We start from the raw sequence: 22949 nt of genomic DNA, 5'->3' as shown, positions 1-22949 counted from the left end.
GTCTAATTAAGTTGGCAGACCAGAGGTTTCCCACTGCTGCTCGAGATACAAGCTTTGTTTTGTCTTCAACCTTTAGCAAAATTAAGCTAGCCACCTCCTACAATTTGGAATTATGAATGAGAGGAAAATTAAAATGTTCCAAAAACTCTGACCTGTCCATGTGGGAGGGAGACAGGAGACAAGAGACAGGAGTATGAGTAATGTTTTCTGCAAGTCTGCTGCCTGCTCTTATCCTTAATCAAATGCAACCCCCACTCCCTTATAACTAAGCAGTGTGGTTTTTATACTTCCTTCCTTAGCTGCAGATTCACAGGCCTCGTGCTTGAAATAGTCAAGAAAGAAATGATGCAGAGGCACTGCCATTCCTTGTAACTTTTCATAAAAGAATGCATTAAAACTCTTTACTTTGAGCTACAGGTGCACATTGGATAGATTGTGCACATGTAGCACTGATCAAATAATTGCTGCAGCATTACCAGCTGTTTAGGGATAGGGGAGGAAGGGGCAGAGGGACACAATTCAACACAGGACCTGTAAAAGCTTGGTGTGTGGTGTGTTCACAGCAGCCCTTTACATGTAGCAAGGACATGTCCTTTGCATGCAAAAGGCCCTAGTTTCAGTCACAGACCTCTCCAGATAGAACTGAGTAGGGGTGCTGTCTGAAAACCCAGAGATGTGTAACCAGGCACTGTAGACAATATTGAGCTAGACAGACTCTGTAGAAGGCAGCTGCTTATGTTAAAATTTCATTCAGAAAACAACTTTTGTTCAGCCGTGAAAAATAATGATAAATAGAAGCTATCTGTAGTACAGGCTGCAGATAGTTAAAAGTATTATTTTAATAACATAAGAAGAGTCCTGCTGGATCAGGCACAAGGGCCATCTGGTCCAGCAACCTGTTCTCCTAGTGGCCAACCAGGTGCCTTGTGAGACACCCATAAACAGGACCCAAGCACAATAATGCTCTCTCCATTTGTGATTCCCAGCAGCTGGCAATCTGAGACATACTGCCCCCAACACTGGAAGTAGAACAAATATATCATGATTAGTAGCCATTCAGGGAAGTTTTTAATGTGTGACATTTTAGTGTATTTTTAATCTTTGTTGGAAGCCGCCCAGAGTAGCTGGAGAAACCCAGCCAGATGGGCAGGGTACAAATAATAAATTATTATTATTATTATTATTATTATTATTATTATTATTATTATGTTAATCCTCTTTTAAAGCCATCCAAGTTGGTGGCTACTAGATCTTGTGGGAGCAAATTCCATAGTTTACCTATGCACTCTGTAAAAAAAAAAGTGCCTCTTTTGCTTACATTGAATTGTTTTTGCCATTTTATTGCACATTTGGCCAGCTTGGAGCTCCTAACAATCTGATTGTGTTTTAACTACTTTGAACAATTTGGTATCAGCAAACTTGGCTACATTACTGCTCACCTCTAACTCTAGATTATTAATGCACAAGCTAAAGGCGCAGATTCCAATATCAATCTTTGGTGGGCTTTACTTTCTGGTGCGCATCCTGGTGATAACAGAATAAATGACTTAAGGAGGGGGCTATAGCCCAAGATAGGAAAAGAGGTGTTAAGGGAACACCTGGCTTCTTCAAATGAATTCAAATCTGCAAGGCCTGATAAGCTGCACCCAAGGGTACTAAAGGAGCTTGCAGATGTAGTCTCAGAGCCTCTTATCTTTGAGAATTCTTAGAGAACAGGTGGGGTCCCTGCAGACTTGAGGCGGGAAAATGATGTCTTCATCTTCAAAGGGGGAGGGGAGAGGGAAGAAGACCTAGATAACTACTGACTTGTCAGCTTGATGTCAATACCAGGAAAGGTCCTCCAACAGATAATTAAACAGTTGGTCTATGAGCAACTAGAAAAGGATGCTGTGTTTACTAAGACCCAGCATGGGTTTCTCAAAAACAAATCATGCCAGACAAATCTCATTTCTTTTTCTGATAGTTACAAGCTTGGTAGAGCAGGGGAATGCTGTGGACATAGTATATCTTGATTTCAGTAAGTCTTTTGACATAGTCCCCCATGATAATGTTGTAGAGGAGGGCAACCAAGATGATCAAGCGTCTGGAAACCAAGCCTTCTGATGAATGGTTGAGGGAGTTGGGTACATTTTGCCTGGACATGGAACTGGCGGAAATGACTGGCAGAATCCAAGACCAGGGAGAAGAGTCGGTGGAAGAAGATTGGAAAAAATTTAAAGCATATTTACAAAAATATTGCAAAATTAATGAATGTTAGAAGGATGCTGGAATGAAGGTATATGGTTTTAGCGGAATTGTAATAAAGAATTAAGTAAAAACTGATTGATAATGGGCCAAAATGAAACAATTTAAGGTTAGACCGTTAAGAGAAACTATAGAACAAAAATTGAGAAAGATGGAAAGAATTTGCTGAAATAGTTAATTGTACTAGAATACAAAAAAGGGAGGTGTGAGGAGGCCGATGAAACAAGTAAATGAAAGGTAAAGATATGGAACACTGGATGTGTGTTTTAGAGTTTTTGTTTCTTTTTGCTGTTTTGTTGTATTTTTATGTTTTTCTTTTTATGTATTGTAAGGTATGTTCTGTTAAATTTTTTATTGTTTTTCTTTTTTCTATTTTTTGTAATTTTTAAGCTTCTAATAAATATCATTTTTTAAAAAAAACATTTTGCCTGGATAAGAGCAGATAGAGAGGTGATATGATAGATATCTTCAAATATATAAAGGGCTGTTACATGGAAGATGGGCCAATCTTGTTTTCTCCAGCTCTGGAGTATAGGAGTGTAGTTACAAGAAAGGAGATTACAACTAAACATCAGGAAGAACTTTCCTCCTGCAAGAGCATCCAGCAGTGGAATGGACTTGCTCAGAAGGTGGTGGATTCTCCCTTGGAGGTTTTTAAGCAGAGGTTAGATGGCCATCTGTCATAGATGCTTTAGTTGAGATTCCTGCGTTGCAGGGGGTTGGACTAGATGACCCTCAGATTTCTTTCCAACTCCAACATCAATTTCAATTTATTAGATTTATTGCATTAGCCGTGTGGCCATAGCATAATATACATTGAAATAACAACATAAAATAGGGGTGGGGAGGTAAAGGTAAGGGTAAATATCGTCCTGGGCGGTTACTTGATGAAAGAAAAAGAGGGGGGGGACTGCTGAGGCTGGAGGAGGACCGTTAAAGGGTCCATCAGCTCCTCAGATCTGTCCTAACTCGATTGTCCTTGTACAATAAGGCTACTTGGAACTTCGTTCGGTCGTGCGGCGTATCAACTACAGCTGTGGTGATAAGGAAGAAGTTAGTGACGCTTTTCCTCTTCATCACACTCCAACATCTATTATTCTACATATCAATAATAATCACATTCAGATTGTGCCCAAATGTGAACCGGTATCTATTAAATGTGTTTTTAACAGTGTTAACATATTTGCTATAATATATGTTAACATATTTGCTGTAACTGTCTGGTTACAGTATTATGAATCAGCTGAAGTTTACAAATACTCTTCAAATGCAAGCCCACAGAAAACATGTTACAGTAATCTGAACAAGGTGTTACCATGGCTAGATTTGACATCTCCAAGAACAAACATCACTGGCATACCAGACCCAGGTACCAAAGGTAATTTTGGTTACTACTGAGATATTGATGTCTAGGATCAAGGATTAATCCAAGAAAACGCCCAACTGTACATCTGAGTCTTCAATGGGAGTACAAAGCAATCTGAGATAGTTTAACTTTTGTTCCTTGATCAATTTGAGGTGGGTTAGGGTGACAGATACATAAAAAAGGAAGATTTACTGCACGCAGCACAATAAACAAAGGAATTTGCTTCCACAAGATGTAGTGACCAACATCAACTTAGAAGGTTTTAAAAGGGGAACAGACAAATTAATGACAATAAGGTTATTAGCATCTTCTAGTTACAATGGCTTTATTTTACCTGCAATATCAGAGACAGTAAGTCTCTGAATACCAGTTGCTGGAGTACAGAAGAAAGAGAGTCAATAGTACATCATCCCCACTTATTGGCCTCATATGCACATTCAGGTGCCCATTGCGAGAAACAGGATGCTAGACTAGATAGGCCTTTGGTGTTATGAAGTAGTCAGGCTCTTCTTATGTTTTATTATTATTACTATAACATGATCTTTATTTTTCATAATTCTAGTACTTAAATAACAAACAAAAAACATGTTTCAAATCCTGATGTTTATAACAATGTTACATATATACTGATGTAATTGCAAGTTCAAAACAATTAAAATAACATTTAACATTTTAATTACTTGTGTCTGTAATAATCAGTAAAAAGATTTGATAGTAATCAGTAAAAATATTCTAGTTCACTTCAAAACTACTTCATCCTGTCTTTTCTCCTTGCTTCTTATGCAATGAGCTAATAGCCATATAGGCCAACACCCACATTTTGTCCAGTAACTCTTTTAATGAAGATAAATTTGAGGCTTCCAACATGAATTAACCTTGTATTTCTATAACTTACTAACTTCTATAACTTACTAATTCTTTACTTGTTAGTCTCATCCCAAAAAATATTTTAGCTGGTGTGCATTCCTTGCATGAATGATAATATTCATAGAAGGGTAAATGTAATAAATTAAAAGATTTTATGTTGGGCTTCAGGTAATATCATAATTACACAACACTATTAAAATGATGTTATTGCATTCATGAGCTTGCAGAAGTTATTCTAACATGGAAACAAAGCCATCGACGGTTTCAGTAAAAGGAGGTAGCATGTTTTGACACTACTTCAATATCAGCATCATTAAACACTTCAAGCATTCAAGGGATTTTCCTCAGACTGGCTGTTTACAGCAGCAAGTGTATGTCTACATCACTTCTCATGACTCACTTCATAGAAGCTCTGTTGAAAGCCTCATTCCCAGTTATGAAGGAACACAAAGATCAGGAATTAATGGGGTTTTACGCAAACAGCTCTGAGTTGTCTTTCTATGATTTCTAGCTGTTTCTTGGAGTAGGAATTGGTGAATGAGAACATGTGCACAAATCCTACCATGGGGAAGGAGAAGGAGAAGGAGGCAAATTAAAATGGTTAGGATGAGGAATGCTATGAAATGTTCCTACAAGAGAACATGAGAGACATCACTATAAGGCTAGTAGCATCTGTTATATGAGATACTTAGTTCTAAGAAGGGGGGAAAGTGCAGGATAAACTGTGGACAGCATAGCAAGGCTTACAGGTGGTTACCTATGATGAGGAATTAACGGGGGGGGGGGAGAGATAACCAAATATTAAGTGAAGGCAACAACTTTCCATTTGCACAAGCTGCCTGCACATGAATACTGGCAATTCCCACTGCAGATCCCACACCCCAGGCCTTTATGGGGGTCCTCAAACCCTCACAGGAGACTTTGAGGGAAACCACAGGGATCTGCAGTGGGGAGGAAGGATGTGGAAAAACCCCTTGCACAGTACTGAGTACAACTGTGTGTGTGTTTGTCCAGTATGACTAAACCTACTTGTGGTGAATGGAACACTGTGACAAGTGCCAGAGTGCATGGAAACACCATTTACTTTCCTGCCACAGCAGTACCTATTTATCTACTTGCACTGGTATGCTTTCGAACTGCTAGGTTGGCAGGAGCTGGGACAAAGCAACGGGCGCTCACCCTGTCACACGGATTCGAACTGCCAACCTTATGATCAGCAATCCCAAGAGGCTCAGTGGTTTAGACCCTAACCCTAACCCATTTGCACATCACACAAAACCATGGTTTAGTGTGTTTTGCAAAGGCAGGAATGAATGCAACAAGCCTGCAACTTGCACATTACACCCTCCCCTCTCCTTCCACATGGCTGAAGACAGAACTTCAGAAACTTCTACATTTAGTTAACCACAGTTTCACCCTTATACACAATTGTGATTAATACCTAGCTTCTTAATACCTTAAGAAACCAGTTTAAAGCTGGGTGTTTGAAATAAACTAGAGATCTAATCTTAGTTTTTTATGCCAAATTACACAACAAACCATGGTTAAAGGAAAGCAAATGACCCCAGCTGTGCAAGAGGAAGAGATGGGATGAAAGCATGACTGAGACTCTCTGTGGCTCATTCCTGCTCATGCATGTTACACTAATCCATGGTTTTGCATAACTTGAGAAAGAAGACAATGTGTTGTTTGTCTATGAAAGGCATGTCCAAACTTGGCCCTCCAGCTGTTTTGGGACTACAACTCCCTTCATCCCTAGCTAACAGGACCAGTGATCAGAGATGATGGGAACTGTAGTCCCAAAAGAGTGGAGGGCCAAGTTTGGCCATGCCTGGTCTATGAAAACAACATGTATTTAATGCATAGGGTTTCTACCTTATTATTTGTTTTCTTTCCTCTTTTAGTAGCAGTGTGCCAAACTGCCATGCTCTGCGCTAAGTTTACTAATTGCTTTGTTTGGGTGTTAAAATTATTCTAATGTCATAGCTCCACTTAACAATCTGTTCGCATGAAGTTGAGAAAAACATATATTTTGTTGTCTCTATCTTTCATTCCTCTGCTAAAAAAGAAATCATTCTTATATTCAACAGTTTGAATTTACAACATTAAAATAAATAAGAAAAACTAGGACAAAATGCACCTTTTATTCTCATTATTTTTAACCATAGACCTGAGCATGTGCTTAACTTTTTCCCATTGACGTTAATGAAAATGCTTAACTTTGGCTGAATTGTACAATACAAGTGAGATTCTCCTTCCAACATACTGACTTGCTCTAATAACACTTTTTTTTACTCTAGAATTCTAAGCAAGTTAAGTCAGGAAATAAACCGACATGAAGAAAGAAAAAGTTTTTTTCCAAAAAGGTAGGGAAACTGTTCAGTATTTCTTGTTACAACAGTAAACGAGTTCTTTTTTTTAATTTCTTGGAGTAGAAATTGGTGAATGAGAACATAATCAAATTTAACCGTGGGGTGGAGGAAAAAAGGCCACTATATTTAAATGAGATGTGGAGGAGGAGCAAACAGGTGACCATGTACACCTTCAAAAACTAATTGTGTAACTTAATTTGAATACATTAAATATGGTTTCCATACTCCATGAATGAATAGAAAAAACAAGTCCAAAATTTCAGAAGACCCGATCTAACCTGAACATGAACCCAGATATTTATCCCAAATGAGTGTGATTGAGATGCTTTCTGTTTAAATGGTTTGTAGATCATTAGTGCATGCAATGCCTTTTACCTGCTGTGGCTGGTACATCATCTGCCATTCTTGGACAGGGATAGTCTGGCCATGATGGGCCATGCACCGGAAACCGCAGGACTTGATTACTGGAATGAACTCTACATGGGGCTACCCTTGGGCCTGATCCAGAGGCTCCAGCTGATGCAAAAAGCTGCATCTAGACTGCTGCCAGAATGTTGCCAGCATATAAATCAGATGCTCAGAAATTTGCATTAGCTGCCCATACACCACCAAGCCAGGTTCAAGGTCCTTGTATTAAATTACAAGGCCCTTAACAATTTGGGTCGAAAACTGCCTAATCCTTTATATCCCTGCTTGATCACTGACAACTTTAGGGGAGTCACTGTTCTTACGCACCAGGAGCTGTGTGTTTAGCATTGTAGACTGAATTTTCTGGAACTTCCTTCTGGTTGAGGTCAGACCCTTCGTACTGAATTTCCATTGTCTATGGAAGACTTATTCTTCTCCTTCTCCTTCTCCTTCTTCTTCTTCTTCTTCCTCTTGCAGGCTTTTAAACTGAAGCAGGCTTTTTAACTGATTTTGTTGTTTTAAATACGGTATATATATTTTTTCTGTATTGTATCCTTGTAAACCACTTCAGAGGTTATTGTGGTTTGTATATATCCCAGAGGAGCACATTGGGCTACTTAAACTGAGAACGGTTTGCTGGGGCAGTCAGTTGCTCCTGCCTTAAAATGCTACTTCTGAGGTTTTAGCTTTTAAAAAAGAGAAACTTATTTCCCCCTCAATGTTCATGGGAGGAGCACTGGCCTCAAACAGCTTGTTGTTCAAAACTGCAAAACAAGACAGCTCTTACTGTCAGGAAGTTCTTCCTAATGTTCAAGAAAGAAGATTCCACCTAAACATTAGGAAGAACTTCCTGACAGTAAGAGCTGTTCGACAGTGGAATTTGCTGCCAAGGAGTGTGGTAGAGTCTCCTTCTTTGGAGGTCTTTAAGCCGAGGCTTGACAACCATATGTCAGGAGTGCTCTGATGGTGTTTCCTACTTGGCAGGGGGTTGGACTCGATGGCCCTTGTGGTCTATTCCAACTCTATGATTCTATGATTCTAAGATACTCATTTGTGATTTTACTGTATTTGCTCAAAGGAAGTAGCTGAGGCAGCAACAAGAAGCTGTAGGATACCTCTGATTGTTGCTAAAAACATCAGTCCTCTATTTATTCCTTGCTTTCCTCCCTGGCAACAAAGTAATACCAAACACATCATGTCAGTGTGCTGCAAAGTTTTTTGCCTCACAAAACTACAGGCAGCAAAGAGGGGCAGAGTTGGGGAATCTCACAGGACAGTGGCAAATGGCATCTGTTTAACCACACAACCTTATTCTTCCAGGTGTTATGTTATGGATCTTTTGCACTTTGCCAGGATTTTACATGTTATCATTTTAGGCACTGTATTTTGGCACGTTTTGCCTAAATGATGTTGGTTAAAATGCACATTTATTTGGATACATGATGGCTAGGTATTATAATGCTCACCTCAAATATATTCAATTTATAATTGAAATATGAACTATTTACTTTCTCATTTTCCTCCCAAAATTGCAGCAGGTCACAAACACAGAAGGTACCTGAAAATCCAGGTAAATACACTGCCAATTTATATCTGTGTCCACTTTCCAGATATTTAGAAGCCACCCTCTTCAAATTCAGTTTTGTTCTGTAGTGTTCTCTGTCTATGGATTGGATCCAGACTAGCAGAGCAATCCAAACTACAGGAAGACATTGTAATTTGCACCATGGTAGACTGTGCTGGTGCAGACTTTTTTTAGAAGCAGTCCAAGACTAGCGGAGGAGAAACTAAATGTTTAAAATTGAGTTTGACTTGCACCACCCTTTTTGCCACTTAATTTCCACTGGGTTGCTAGGTTACATGACCTGAATGGAGTTTGGAATAAAAGTTTGGATATACACTGTGTTGGTTTTCCATTCAGCAAAAGCTGCTGAGCCAGAATAGAAGACTCACACAGTGTATGTACAGTTGAGCCAGGACGGCAGACTTTAGCAAACATAGCCCCAGCTGAGCCCAGGCTCAGCCAGAAATCCACCTTTTCCAAACCCCTCTCATCCCAACAAATCATTGGTTTTGATTGCTCCCTAAGTTAATTGCATTTAAAGGTAAAGGTAAAGGCACCCCTGCCCATACGGGCCAGTCTTGACAGACTCTAGGGTTGTGCGCCCATCTCACTCAAGAGGCCGGGGGCCAGAGCTGTCCGGAGACACTTCCGGGTCACGTGGCCAGCGTGACATCGCTGCTCTGGCGAGCCAGAGCCGCACACGGAAACGCCGTTTACCTTCCCGCTAGTAAGCGGTCCCTATTTATCTACTTGCACCCGAGGGTGCTTTCGAACTGCTAGGTTGGCAGGCGCTGGGACCGAACAACGGGAGCGCACCCCGCCGCGGGGATTCGAACCGCCGACCTTTCGATCGGCAAGCCCTAGGCGCTGAGGCTTTTACCCACAGCGCCACCCGCATCCCGTTAATTGCATTTAGTTCCTATTAAAATCAATGGGACTTAAGTCATGTCTAACTTTTCACATTTATTTCAGGGGAGCCTAAATGCAAGTTTTAAATGGATCAAACCTTTTCTTATTCAGTGGGGAAATATATAACATGCTAGTGTTTATAAACAAAATGCAGCAGAAGAAAAACTGATCCATAGTAATGTACACAGAATTTCTAATTCTCCTTATGCTAATTCTTATATATTTTCAAAGAAGCAATTGTACACTCATGCAGTTGTAAAGCTGCTCAAGAAGCCTAGTGTGGAGTTACATTTTTCACTTAATAAGGCAATATCTGCATGGGCCCCCTTTGCCTCTGTACTTCATCCTCATGCTGGCTTTTCCCCCTTCTCTCAAAAGAGGAAGTCTTTGTTGTTTCCTGTTATGTGGTATGGTTACCAGGAGCAAGAAGCCAGAAACTTGATACTAGTTTAAGATCCTAACTTGTTTTTATCCTGGTGACTATAGAGAAAGGAAAGGGCAGCATGAGGATAGAGCACAAAGGAACAAGGATCATGCATACCACAGCTTATTAAGCCAAGGTATGTACCTCAGCTCTGGGCCTGGGCCATACAGCGAAAGTGCTTCTTTTGAAATCTCATATAGCCAAAACAATCCTTTTACAGAGCATACGGTCAGATTTTAATGTGATTTTTATGACGCTAGAATTTACTGTTAAGGTTTTATCTTAACATATGTGCCAATTGATGATTGGTGCCAGAGCTGCAGAATTGAATACTTTATTAAATTCCCTAGTGTAAATTGGATCATGTGCACATGAAAGTAATTCTTGACCTAATATTTCATGTTTTATTTGATAGAGATCATTATATATTAATCACACATGTGTTGGTTATCTAAAATTTGCTGAGTTGTGCATCTGGAACTGTCCTTATTTTCCTATTCATATGGCAATATGTGTGAAATGAACATCATCAAACAATACCCATTGTATATCACTTTATACAATGTTTCTCAACTGAGGTGACTGACCAGGTAATATGTATGCATGTGTGAATCAGCCTTGGCTGTTTCATTAATGTCTGCCACAACTATTCTTGTAGTTATTTAATTGTTAATTGTAAAACCATCATGAACTTGGAGATTTATAGCTGCTGTGTGATTTTTGTTGCCTTTCCATAGAATATAGACAGGATGAAGGTGATGGTTGGTCTTCCTTTGTAAGTATTTTTTATCAACACTACAAATGTATTCAGCTTAAAAGAATGACATGGCAAATATCACTGCACTCATATGTCCCTCTTTAGAGGCTTCCAATATAGGTTGTTTGGGGGCTGAAGCTGCTATTGAAACTTGACAAAATAAAAAATAAGATTTCTTCAACTTTTTAATATAGATGGAGTAAACATCCTTGATTATCTCATTCTCTGGGACTGTTCAGAAAGCCAGCTGCTTGCCTATTCTACAGGTTCAAGGAAATGTTTGAAGGGGGCACATATGAAAATTATATATTTCCAATTAACTGGTTACCAGTGTTTCACTGGAGGTCCAGTCTGAGAAATCTTATCCGATTTGCACAATTAAATGCTTGAGGCAGATATAACTGAATCCTAGAGCTCAAAAGACAAGTGCCATAGGAGTTCACCTATGAGGGTTCTGTTCTCTTCTCTTCTTCTCTGATACCCTGATGTTGCATCTGAGTATATGAAGGCACAAGAGGGCATGTTCATGTGAACACTCTGTGTTCATACGCAAGCCCCACCCACTACCCCAGTGTCCCTGTGTGCATTGCTCTGTGTGCTCAGTCCATGACAGGGAAGGTCTGCAGGGGCATTTACTCATATTTCCTTGAATGTGAATGGAGGGTCTAAAATTGTAATCAGAGGGGTCAAAGTCAAGAAGAGTATGTGTTTCAAGGCAGCATCCATTAAAAAAGTAGGGGCTAGGCAAAGGGTATTATTCAACAAAGTGTTGCACAGAGTAGACCCATTGAGATTAATGAATATATTAATTATAATAGGTCTCTTCACAGTAAGACGTAGTTGAATACAGCCCAAAGTTTTCATACCAGAAACAAGTTGCTCAGGTTGATCAAACTTTTGGGCCTTAACTTTATACGGCCTGGTCTTCTGAGACTGGATACTCAGACTGACTGGATGTGCAGGCTAACTGGATGCTCAGGCAGGCTAGCATTGTAGCCTAAATAGCACTATAAATCCCCAAGCTGAGTATACCAGATTCACATAGGAACAAGAGCATCAGTGTGGCTGCTGGGAGCTCTGGGTTGAGACCCGTTCCCTAGCTCTCTGCAGACACTTGTACTACAACTCTACTAAAATGTCTTCTAATATACAGGCTAAAGTGGTACCCAATAAACAATCTGCTGGTGGCTGGTGTATAGAGCTCCCAGATAGTTACAGTCCTGCAGTATCAGATGCAGTATTGTTGCTGATGGAAGTGATTAGGTTTTCCTTCTGCAAAAACAGCTGGCCTTCAGCCTCTCTGCTGTGTATCCAAGTGATGTGCCCACCCTCCAGCTTAAGCCTTCTTGCCAGCCTCACAGGCAGTGTATCACGTTTCTTGATTCAGTAGATTGCTAGTATACTAAATTGAACAAAATGTATTTTTCCTTCCTCCGCAACACTAACACTGTTCTAATGTAATGTTATACAGCAGGTGTAGCCAACATGGTGCCATCTAGATGTTATGGAGTGAAATTCCCATCAGCACCAGCCAGTGTGGCCAATGGTCAGGGATGATGGGAGTTGTAGTCCACATCTGAAGGGCCCCAGGTTGGCTATTCCTGCTGTACACAAAAGTAGGATGTCTCCAAGAAGACACTAGTATTCTCTGCTGTAGCACCATCATAACACAGTCACTTGTAAACAATTCCCATTTATTCAAACCTGTGAGTTTTTTATGTATCATTCTTCCCCAATTTAAATGAATAAGGCTTTGTTACAATTTCTCATGAACTCTAGAATTCACTTTCATTCAGCAATGGAAAGCACAGGGATGTAACAGTACAAACTTGCTACAATAAGATATTTTTGACAGCCTGATGCTTCTGTTTTGACAGGATGAAAGTGATGATGATTATGAAAGCCCAGATGACCCGGAGCATGAAGATGGTGTGGACTATGAAACACCCAATGATCAAGATGGTGCTGAAGATGAAGCAGATTATGAACCTCCTCCATCAAATGATGATGACACACACCGAAACACCTTATTTCCTCCCACTTTAATACCAGCTGCCTCAGAATACATAGGTAACCATGTTAAATGTTCTTTCACACTTTTCATTTATGAAATGCATTAGAGAGTATTGTCTAGTTTTGGGAAGGAGACACAGAAAACATTTTTTGTTTTCTAAATACCAACTCTTATTGGAAATTTTAAAATAATTCATTTTAAAACTTCATTTTACTTGAGCTTTCATAACATTTTTGTGCCCCCTTCTGGGTAAACCAACTACAAGCTTGAAAATGTGCTCTGTTTCCTGAATGGATTAATTTAGTTCTCTCAAATGACATCTCAAAGTATATAAAGATGTGTCTTTTTAATGAGATCAAGAAAGAAGGATTCCCACCCCTCATATATTCTGTTATTTTGTTAATGTTATTCCTTTCTTCAGATCGACATCCGGCAGAAAGGTCTAAAATATCTACTCAGCCTCCCATTCCACCAAAAAGGCCTGAATCTTCCCCTGTACCACCAAGTGGAGGCAGAAGCCCTGGGGTAGGTTCTATTGGTGCAAAAAGAATGTACTGTTTCATTTTGTATTTATTTTTTTCCTGGAGATTAAGTGCATAACAAACCACAGTCAATCAGTGAGGAACTGCTACACAACTGTGTATCAGCTTTGGAAAAGCCTTTTTAATACCTTACCAGAATAATTCACCAGCCCTATTTCTAAAAATGTCACCTGTTGTTTGCATTATTTTGTTGTAGTTACCTATATAGTATGGCCAGATTACACTGCACACGTCAATCAGCGCTGGACTAGCAAAACAAAAACAAAAAATTCAGGCATGTTTCAAAATTGTGTAGATTCACAACCCTAGTTTAACTGGAAATAGATCCAGACATTGGAGGGTGTGTGTGGAGGAAGTAAAACAGAAAGTCTGTGATACAGATCTGTGATACTTGGTTATTTTGAGCACTGGTTGGCAGCTATGAAATACCTTCAAATAATCTCAATAGATTAAAATCAAGTTTGTAATTACCATTCTGCTAGACACAGTATTTACTAAATCTATTACCTTAGCAGCCACATTTCCTTTCTCCTTCAAGCAATAATGAGAATATCAGAGAAAAAAGCATCAAACCGTTTACACGTAAGCACTTTTATTTAACCTTTTTAAAACTGCATCCTTTAGTATATTTACATTGCTTTAAACATAAAGCATTATTTTTACATCTGTCCTTCCAGCTTTTCCCACAACTTGCAACTAATTGTTGAACAATTTTTTATTTTAACTCTAAAAAGGAATATTACTTTATAAGAATTACTGAAATACTGTGCTGAAATTCATATCCAGACAGCTGTCAGGAATTCACTTCACTTAGAAGTGAAGCAAGCCCCAACATTCTTATGTTTTCAGTGTTGAAAGCTTTAATTTTTTTTCCAGATTAGTCAACTTTATTTCTGCCATTCTTAATTCTTCTTTTTTAAAATTTTTAATACTATTTTATGATCTGTGTTATAGAATCAGAGTTGGAAGAGACCACAAGGGCCATCGAGTCCAACCCCCTGCCACACAGGAAACACATGTTATGTTATGTTTTGTACCAGATAACTGTAAACTGCTTGAGTATTCTCTGAATGTAGAGGGGTTTAAAAAGTCTAAAATAAAGTATTAGCACCAAGTTTAACAAAATATTTTTTGTTTCTCACTGTCACCAGCTCCCATAGATCGAAGCAAAAAGCCCTCACTGGAAAAATCTGGGCCTCCATTTGACAGAGACATCCTACGATCAGGTAGGCTTTGGTTCATAGCTATAAACTGCCAGACATTGTACAAAGCACTAAAATGAGCTGACCATAAATGGGGAAACAAAATAAAAAAAATCCTTCCAGAAGCCACCAGATCCTTATATATAGTGAGAGGGTGGGGAGGGGTTCTACTCAGAAGGGTGGTGTGAACGGGTGTGGTTGTTACCACACCTATCAGCCAATCACCCATTCCCACCACCTTTCTGAGTAAAACCCCTCCCCACCCTCTCACTATATATAAGGGTCTGGTGGCTTCTGTTTCAGTGTATCTGAAGAAGTGTTCATGCACATGGAATCTCATACCAATAACAAACTTAGTTGGTCTCTAAGGTGCTACTGGAAGGAATTTTTTTATTTTGTTTCGACTACAGCAGACCAACACAGCTACCTACCTGTAACATAAATGGGGAGGCTATCAGAAAAAGGCAATCTGAAATATCAGTTAAAGTAACAGAAGTAGCAACTATTAATAAGGTGTAGTGGTGAATAGACTTGAGCAATAAGACAGGCTCTCAAGAGTCACAGTCTTTTAGCATTTCAAATACTGCAAACTTTCCTTAGTAAGTTGCATGCTTATAAATTAATTCAGTTTAGCTTCAGTAATACAAGTATGAAATGTTTTACCTTATTGCCTCTCTAGAGGTTATCACAACATTTAAAAGCTGGTAAAAGGAAGTAAATAGGGTTGACGCACTGTATATTCCTATCCTCAGACATGCCAAAGTAAAGAGAGATTTACAGCTCAGTTGTCAGTGACATACTTGCTTTGTGAAAAGGAAATAATCACATGAACACATTCATTTTCAGAGATACCATATGGGATGTCTTAGATTTATGAGAGAGAGAAGAGAAAATACCACCTATTTTTGTATTCTATGCAGTAGGTTAACAAACATACTAGAGTCAAATTGTGACAGTCCTAAAGTCACACAATTAAACTTGATCATGACAGTGGTCACCGATCACAGCTAGCTACTTTAACTAACTTTTTTTTCTTTTTATTTCGTCTTTTCAGGCAAAATGGTAAGAAATGTCTTCACTTCTACTGTATTACATTTTAATCCATTTTAAATATATATTTTACCCTTTCATTTAATTTGACCTTCCTTTATTCCTTCCTTATAGCCTTTGACACCTCAGCTGAGGTAAATATTTTAGTTTCTGTGACACAAATTATCACAATTAACTGCTTAGCATGACAGACAAAAGTAATCAACCCTATTCTTTGCTGTTTTTCTCTTTTATTTTAGAAAAGAGTTAGAAAAGATAAAGAAGCCTCCAGTACCATCAGCTGATAGCTATGACAGAAACAATGCTGCCTCTAGAAGGATGCCACCACCTATAAAGTAAACCTACATTTACACTTTTTTTATAAAAAAAAACCTTAGTGTAAGCATACAAAATATGTAATATAGTGATTTGTTATTTCCTGACCTTCCTACTAATATATTGGTTGCATAGCTCTAATATCTAGCATGCCTTTGGTCCACTTGTCAGAAGATGAATACTCAGGCTTTTTTCTGCCATATAATAACATATTTTGCAGTGGTAGGTGGGTGGGTTCATTTTGTAATTGGAATGAAATACATTTGTAACTGAATGTTCAAGCAAAGAGTAATGATTTAGCAGAGAGTCATCTTTAAAAAGTTAAACTGGAGGAAAATGTGCAAGATTAATGTGTTACATAGGATAAGACGACAGCCCTCTTATGGACCAGGAATTGGTTAAGAAACAAGAAAAGAATAGGAATTAACAGGAAGTTCTCCCAGTGGAAAGATGTAGGAAGTGGGTGTCCTCCAAAGTTCAGTATTGGGTCCTGTGCTTTTTAACTTGTTCATTAATAGTTTAAAGTTAGGGGGTAAGCAGTAAGATAGTCAGATTAGCTGATCAAATTGGTCAGAATGGTTAAAATAAAAAGGGATTATGAGGAGCTCCAAAAGGAACTTTCCAGACCAAGTGTAGGGGCATTAAAATGAGAAGCACAATTTAATGTAAGCAAGTGTAAACTGATACACATTTGGGCATAAAATTGTAATGTCATATATGCACTAATGGGGGGGGGAACCAGCAGCAAATGATCTAGAACAAGACCTTGGGGTTGTAGTGGATAGCTTGAAGAAGATGTCGACACAGGGTGCAATAGCTTTGAAAAAGGCAAATTCTATACTAGGGATTAGGGACACGGGTGGCGCTGTGGGTTAAACCACAGAGCCTAGGACTTGCCGATCAGAAGGTCGGCAGTTCGAATCCCTGTGACAGGGTGAGCTCCCGTTGCTCGGTCCCAGCTCCTGCCAACCTAGCAGTTCGAAAGCACGTCAAGGTGCAAGTAGATAAATAGGTACCACTCCAGCGAGAAGGTAAACGGCATTTCCGTGTGCTGCTCTGGTTCACCAGAAGCAGCTTAGTCACGCTGGCCACATGACCCGGAAGCTGTACGCCGGCTCCCTCAGCCAATAAAGCGAGATGAGCACCACAACCCCAGAGTCGGTCATGACTGGACCTAATGGTCAGGGGTCCCTTTACCTTTATACTAGGGATTATTAGGCAAGGAATGGTAAATAAAAATGCCAAGATCATAATGTCTTTATACCAATCTGTGGTGCATCCCCACTTGGAACATTGTGTATAGTTCTGGTCATCTCAACTCATGAAGGGCATTGTCGAGATGGAAAAGCTTTAGAAAAGATTAAGGAGCTGGAACAACTCCCCTATGAAGAAAGGTTGCAATATGTGGGGGTTTTCAGTTTAGGGGGAGAAGGCAAGTAACAGGAGACATGATAAAGGTGTACATTATACATGGTACAGACAATGTGGATAGAGGGTTTTTTCCCCTTTCTCGTAATACTAGAATATAAGGCCATCCAATGAGGCTAAATGTTGGAATATTCAGGGCTGATGAAAATACTTCCTCACTCAGCACACAGCTACACTCTGGAATTCTCTCCCACAAGATATAGTGATGGCCACCAAATTGGATGACTTTAAAACGTTCAGATAAATTAATGGAGGGCTAAGCTATTACTGCTGGGGGCAGTATGTCTCTGAATACCTGTTGCTGGAATTACAAGTGGAAAGTTGCACTTGAGTCCTGTTTGCAAGCTTCCCATAGGCACCTGGCCACTGTGAGAATAGGATGATAGCCTAGATGGGACTTCTGATCCAGCAAGTCGCTTTTATGCTCAGTGCCCAAGATGGGTGTTCCTTGCTTATAACAAACGCATTTTCACCTAGAAACTAAAATTTTAAATTCTAGCCTCCTTGATGGAGGTTGACTAGCAAAATAACTAGGCAGTAAATTGCAAGCAATGTTTTTTCTTAAATATTGAGTGTACCAGCTATTCTCATGATACATACAATTATTTTTATCTTTCTTTCCTATAGGAACAATCAGATAGCTGAAAGGAAGACAGAAGTAAGTATGCATTTTTGAGAAAGTGTAGAAACTATATTTAATTTGTTACAATTGAATCTCATTTTGGGGGGAGCCAAATGTTTAAATCTCACTGTTCCTTGATCTGAAAACTTTCCCTGTTCCAGGAACAGATTAGGTAGGCTCACATCTGCCTAACTTTAAGAACTATATCACATACCTTCTAATAAAACAAGCTGTTTTCCCGAATGAAGGCTAGAGAAAATGAAACTAGAGAAAATAACTATCCTAAGATGATACCTGCTGTGCCACATGTCCATTATCTAAAAGAAGAAATAATACTTTTTTGCCTTTAAACCTACTTAGTTCATATGACATATGCTGACTTATTAGGGCCATATTCAACTAAATTGTTGCACTGGCAGAAGCCAACACAATGATTCCCACTAGCAAAACAGGACTTCCCCCTCATTCTCCCCCACCCTCTCCACATCTGCTCAGGGGGGAGGGGTCAGGAGAACCCCCAGAACAGCACACAAGGGGAAGAGAGGGAAGATTTTTCCATCAGGCAAGCACTGCTTAGTGCTGCTTTGAATATAGCTAATATATCTTTAATTAAGTGCCAACCCTAATGCTAGCTTTTCTTCTTCTTTCAGATGGAAGATGGCAGTATGTAATGTATTTCTTAATTATTCCTATTATTATCATTATTGTTGATATTTATTTGAGCATGCAGTTCAGCTTGCTTAGGCCTTCTTCCAGTTAGGGATGACCACTAAGGAGCTAAGTAAAAGGCTTCCCAAAAAGGTGGCAAATTTTTAAGGAAATCTGAATGAAGATTTCACTGGAACTCAAATTAAACTACTTTCAGGATTGCCACATTGGAATACTACTGGACCCATCTTCATGCGTGGAATCCTAAAATATAATGGTAGCCAAGATTATTTTCTTTCAGCAACTGTACTCCAGAAAAATTTTGTAAAACTAATCCTTAACTTATCAGATTCAGCCTTCACTGTTATACTTGTCTTTAACTTCAAGAGTAGCCTACATAAGTTTGCCTTTAAAAGCTGCTTGGAAATTTCAGTTAATAGAATATATAGTTGTCTGCCTCCTAGTGGTTTTTTATTTCCATGTACTTATTTTGAGAGCTGGCCCTTAAAGAAGGCTGATCGCCAAAGAATTGATGCTTTTGAATTATGGTGCTGGAGGAGACTCTTGGGAGTCTCATGGACTGCAAGAAGATCAAATCTATCCATTCTTAAGGAAATCAGCCCTGAGTGCTCACTGGAAGGACAGATCGTGAAGCTGAGGCTCCAATACTTTGGCCACCTTATGAGAAGAGAAGACTCCCTGGAAAAGACTCTAATGCTGGGAAAGATTGAGGGCACTAGGAGAAGGGGACGACAGAGGATGAGATGGTTGGACAGTGTTCTCGAAGCTACAAACAAGAGTCTGACCAAACTGCGGGAGGCAGTGGAAGACAGGAGTGCCTGGCGTGCTCTGGTCCATGGGGTCACGAAGAGTCGGACACAACTAAATGACAACAACTTATTTTGATCTATAAAGCCCTGAATGCTGAATACCTTGCATGCAGTTACACCTATCAATATTGACCACAAGTATCTGCTTCAGTCTGCTAAAATATTGAACAAGGAACATGGGGAGCTCCTCTCTTAGAACTGTGAAATCTGATCACCGTCAGGACTGGGTGAACCAAGCAAGGTCATCTCAGGAATTTTGGGCATTTTTAAGTGGCTACCAGCCACTAGCATTTCAGTGTATGTTATTAATACCAAATTTCACCAAATAAGTAATTTGACAGCAAATCTGCAGTTTTACCAGTGTTAGTAATATACCAGAATGGATATGGAACTTAACAAAAATGGGCAGATTTTATCATCAATTCAGAAATCTTCCTGGATGCTGTGGTTCTCACTGTATATTCACAGAGGTCAGGGGCATAGGAAGGGGGGGCACAGGGGGCAGGCCACCCTGGGTGCCACTTTGGGAGGGGTGACAAGATGGCCCCTGCCTCCCCTCAGCTCTAGAGTGGCCGAGGGCACACGGAGTCTGTATGGGTGCCGTTCACGCAACGTCCATATGGGATGCCGCTCGCATGGCAGCCTGTACGGACGCCGTGCAAGTGGCAGACCATATGGCCGCCGTGCGCAAGTGGCATCCCGTACAGACTGTGCATGTGCAGCATCCCGTACGGTCGCCGCACATGCGCAGTCCGTATGGGCTGCCACTTGCACGGCGTCCATACGGGATGCTGCTTGCGAGCGGCAGCCCATATAGACTGCACATGTGCAGCATTCCATACAGAGTGCGCTCATGCAGGATGCCACACATGCACAGTCCATACAGGCTACGCCACCCAGGGTGCCGGAGAGGGTTCCTCTGCCACTGACAGAGGTTTCTTGTGCAGAAACTTACTATACTAAATTTGTGCAAGCGCTTTAATGTAGCATTAATTCTATCAGGATTTAATAGTTTTGAATGATTCATTTTTTAGCAGTTCTTATTTTTATCTGTAAGCTGCCTTGAGTCCCTGTCAGGGAAAAAGGTGGGCTATTAAAAACTAAAACTAATAATAATAATAGTAGTAATAATAAATGCAATGTGTTATTTTGTTCATGCAAGGTGAAGCCTACTGTGTCAGTGAAACTTGAAGATCTGCTGGAACCTCAACTCTCATAGTTTCTATGCTGGAACTACAGCATTTTGAATCTGAAATGAATTCCAGAATATGAGTCAGAAATGTCTAAGCTTTTCTAAAACAAACTGAGTAGTTCCACAAATCTCTTATTCATTGTCCCAATCTGAGTCAGTTAACTGTGTTTTTGTTTTTGGTGTGTGTGTTTTGCAGATATTCACCACAGGTCAGTTCCCCAGCCATTTTTGCAATGTAACACATTTCCAATCAGATCTCCTAAGCCGCATTCTAAACAGAGCCTTTTACCATCCAAGACGATACCTGGTGCAGAAAGGTTTGTTGAATTGAACTGACCATTAGTTGTGTGCTATTATACATTATGTGGAACTTGTTCATTGCTATTCTTAATTCTATAAGAGAATTAAATTCTATGAGAATCAAATGCAGTAAGGACAATACATCCTGCTCACATGATTGAGACTAACTCCAGTACAGTGGTACCTCGGGTTACGTACGCTTCAGGTTACATACACTTCATGTTACAGACTCCGCTAACCCAGAAATATTGCTTCAGGTTAAGAACTTTGCTTCAGGATGAGAACAGAAATTGTGCTCCGGTGGCGCGGCAGCAGCAGGAGGCCCCATTAGCTAAGATGGTGCTTCAGGTTAAGAACAGTTTCAGGTTAAGTATGGACCTCCGGAACGAATTAAGTACTTAACCCGAGGTAAAACTGTAACTGTTTTCCACTCCCTCCCCACCCAGCTATACCAGTTTAAAACTGGCTTCTGTGGGCATAGTTCTGGAATGACTATGTTCCCATACTATAGATAAGAGTACACACACACATTGTCCTGAATAGTTCCTTTATTCATCCTGTGGATTCCCACAAACAATTTGAAACAAGAGAAGAGTTGCAACCTGCAACCAATTCTGCTATACCAGCAAGTATTTTCTGGCCTCATTTCTAAGATATAAAACTAGTCACTTACAAAGTATCAGATCTCATTTGTACATGCTAATCATTGTTTATTTTTACAGCACTCTTTCATCAAGTGGATCACTACCACCACATTTTCAGCCAAGTATGTACTGTATAAATACCTCATAAATATTCAGGCTTAGGTTTTCAAAACATATGATTGCTGCCAGTACAACCTAACAGCTTTTCCATTAATTATTTTGCGACAATGCAAATTTATGAAGCATTGGTTGTCTGAACACAAGTTGTTTTGTTTCTTGAATTACAAGGTTTTAGAGCTGTATAGTAATGAAATAACCTAAATCAGAAATGGGGAATCTGGCGCACCAGTTATTTTTAGATTCAAATTCCCATGATCCCCATCCAGCATGAAAAATGGCCAGGGATAGTGGACATTATAGTCCAGCAGCAAATAGATGGAACCAGGTTCTCTAACCTTGATATAAATCAAATAAATGCATTTAGGAATGTCTGTCATAATGCTTCTCATGTTTGACGCTTTGCATTTCTGTGAGATTTTGTGAGTTATGCGGTCTATTTTTCTATCAGACTTGTCTACTCTTTCCCTTCAGTTTGCCAGTTACTGTTTAAAGCATTTAAGTTGTAATGAAACATATTCTCATCGGAAGTCAATTTCATTTTTACTTTGTCAAGACCCTGTCAAGCTTGTGTGGTTCGTTAGAATCATGTTCCAATGTCCATTAAGTCATCTGGATTTAATTTTTAAATATGTTCATTTTTTCTGAAGGTAATATTGGCAGAACTGCTTCAAGAGGCCCTGCTGATGGAAGACCACCATTACCAATTCCTAACAGACCGTTCACACATTCTGTCAATGCTGAAAATGAAGCGATGGATCAGTACCACAAGGTACAATAATAGCATAAAAAATGTTTAATATATTGTGAATTCCAAGTGAACAATTTATGTGATAGAATGCCAGACCCAGTTCCTTCCATGGCGTACATATGAGGCTGTATTCTTGTCCCACATCTATTTAATCTATTTTTGAATGATATGAAACATCTACTCATTGTAAATGGCCACCCTCCTAGGTTAGGACCTATGCAGTTCCCATACTTTTATTTGCGGATGACACTCTCCTCCTCTCCTGAACCAGAATTGGGCTCCAAAGGTATCTAAAAGCATTCTTTCATTACGGCCAAGGAAATCACCTAGCGATTAATTATTCAAAATCCAAGATCTTAGTATTTTCAAAATGACACCCATCT

General features: G+C 39.6%; 2 protein-coding genes across 8 annotated transcripts in view; one reads left to right on the top strand and one right to left on the bottom strand.

Moving 5' to 3' along the window:
• LOC309526807 (uncharacterized protein C5orf58) overlaps window positions 1-22949 on the bottom strand; it is a 140202-nt gene that overhangs the window by 108869 nt on the left and 8384 nt on the right. The window lies entirely within an intron of this gene.
• LCP2 (lymphocyte cytosolic protein 2) overlaps window positions 1-22949 on the top strand; it is a 36813-nt gene that overhangs the window by 10355 nt on the left and 3509 nt on the right. The window contains exons 4-17 of the mRNA XM_082214319.1: window positions 6778-6843; window positions 8793-8827; window positions 10892-10929; window positions 12789-12981; window positions 13347-13450; window positions 13980-14049; window positions 14619-14747; window positions 15724-15731; window positions 15834-15853; window positions 15959-16054; window positions 18090-18120; window positions 20926-21071; window positions 21777-21820; window positions 22466-22587. Of these exons, the coding sequence (XP_082070445.1) occupies window positions 6778-6843; window positions 8793-8827; window positions 10892-10929; window positions 12789-12981; window positions 13347-13450; window positions 13980-14049; window positions 14619-14747; window positions 15724-15731; window positions 15834-15853; window positions 15959-16054; window positions 18090-18120; window positions 20926-21071; window positions 21777-21820; window positions 22466-22587 (1102 nt within the window). The remainder of the gene's footprint in view (window positions 1-6777; window positions 6844-8792; window positions 8828-10891; window positions 10930-12788; window positions 12982-13346; window positions 13451-13979; window positions 14050-14618; window positions 14748-15723; window positions 15732-15833; window positions 15854-15958; window positions 16055-18089; window positions 18121-20925; window positions 21072-21776; window positions 21821-22465; window positions 22588-22949) is intronic.

This window comes from Podarcis vaucheri (assembly GCF_965113315.1).
Source record: "Podarcis vaucheri genome assembly, chromosome: 2".
Classification (NCBI taxonomy): Eukaryota; Metazoa; Chordata; class Lepidosauria; order Squamata; family Lacertidae; genus Podarcis; species Podarcis vaucheri.
This window is presented reverse-complemented; position numbering and strand designations above follow the sequence as displayed.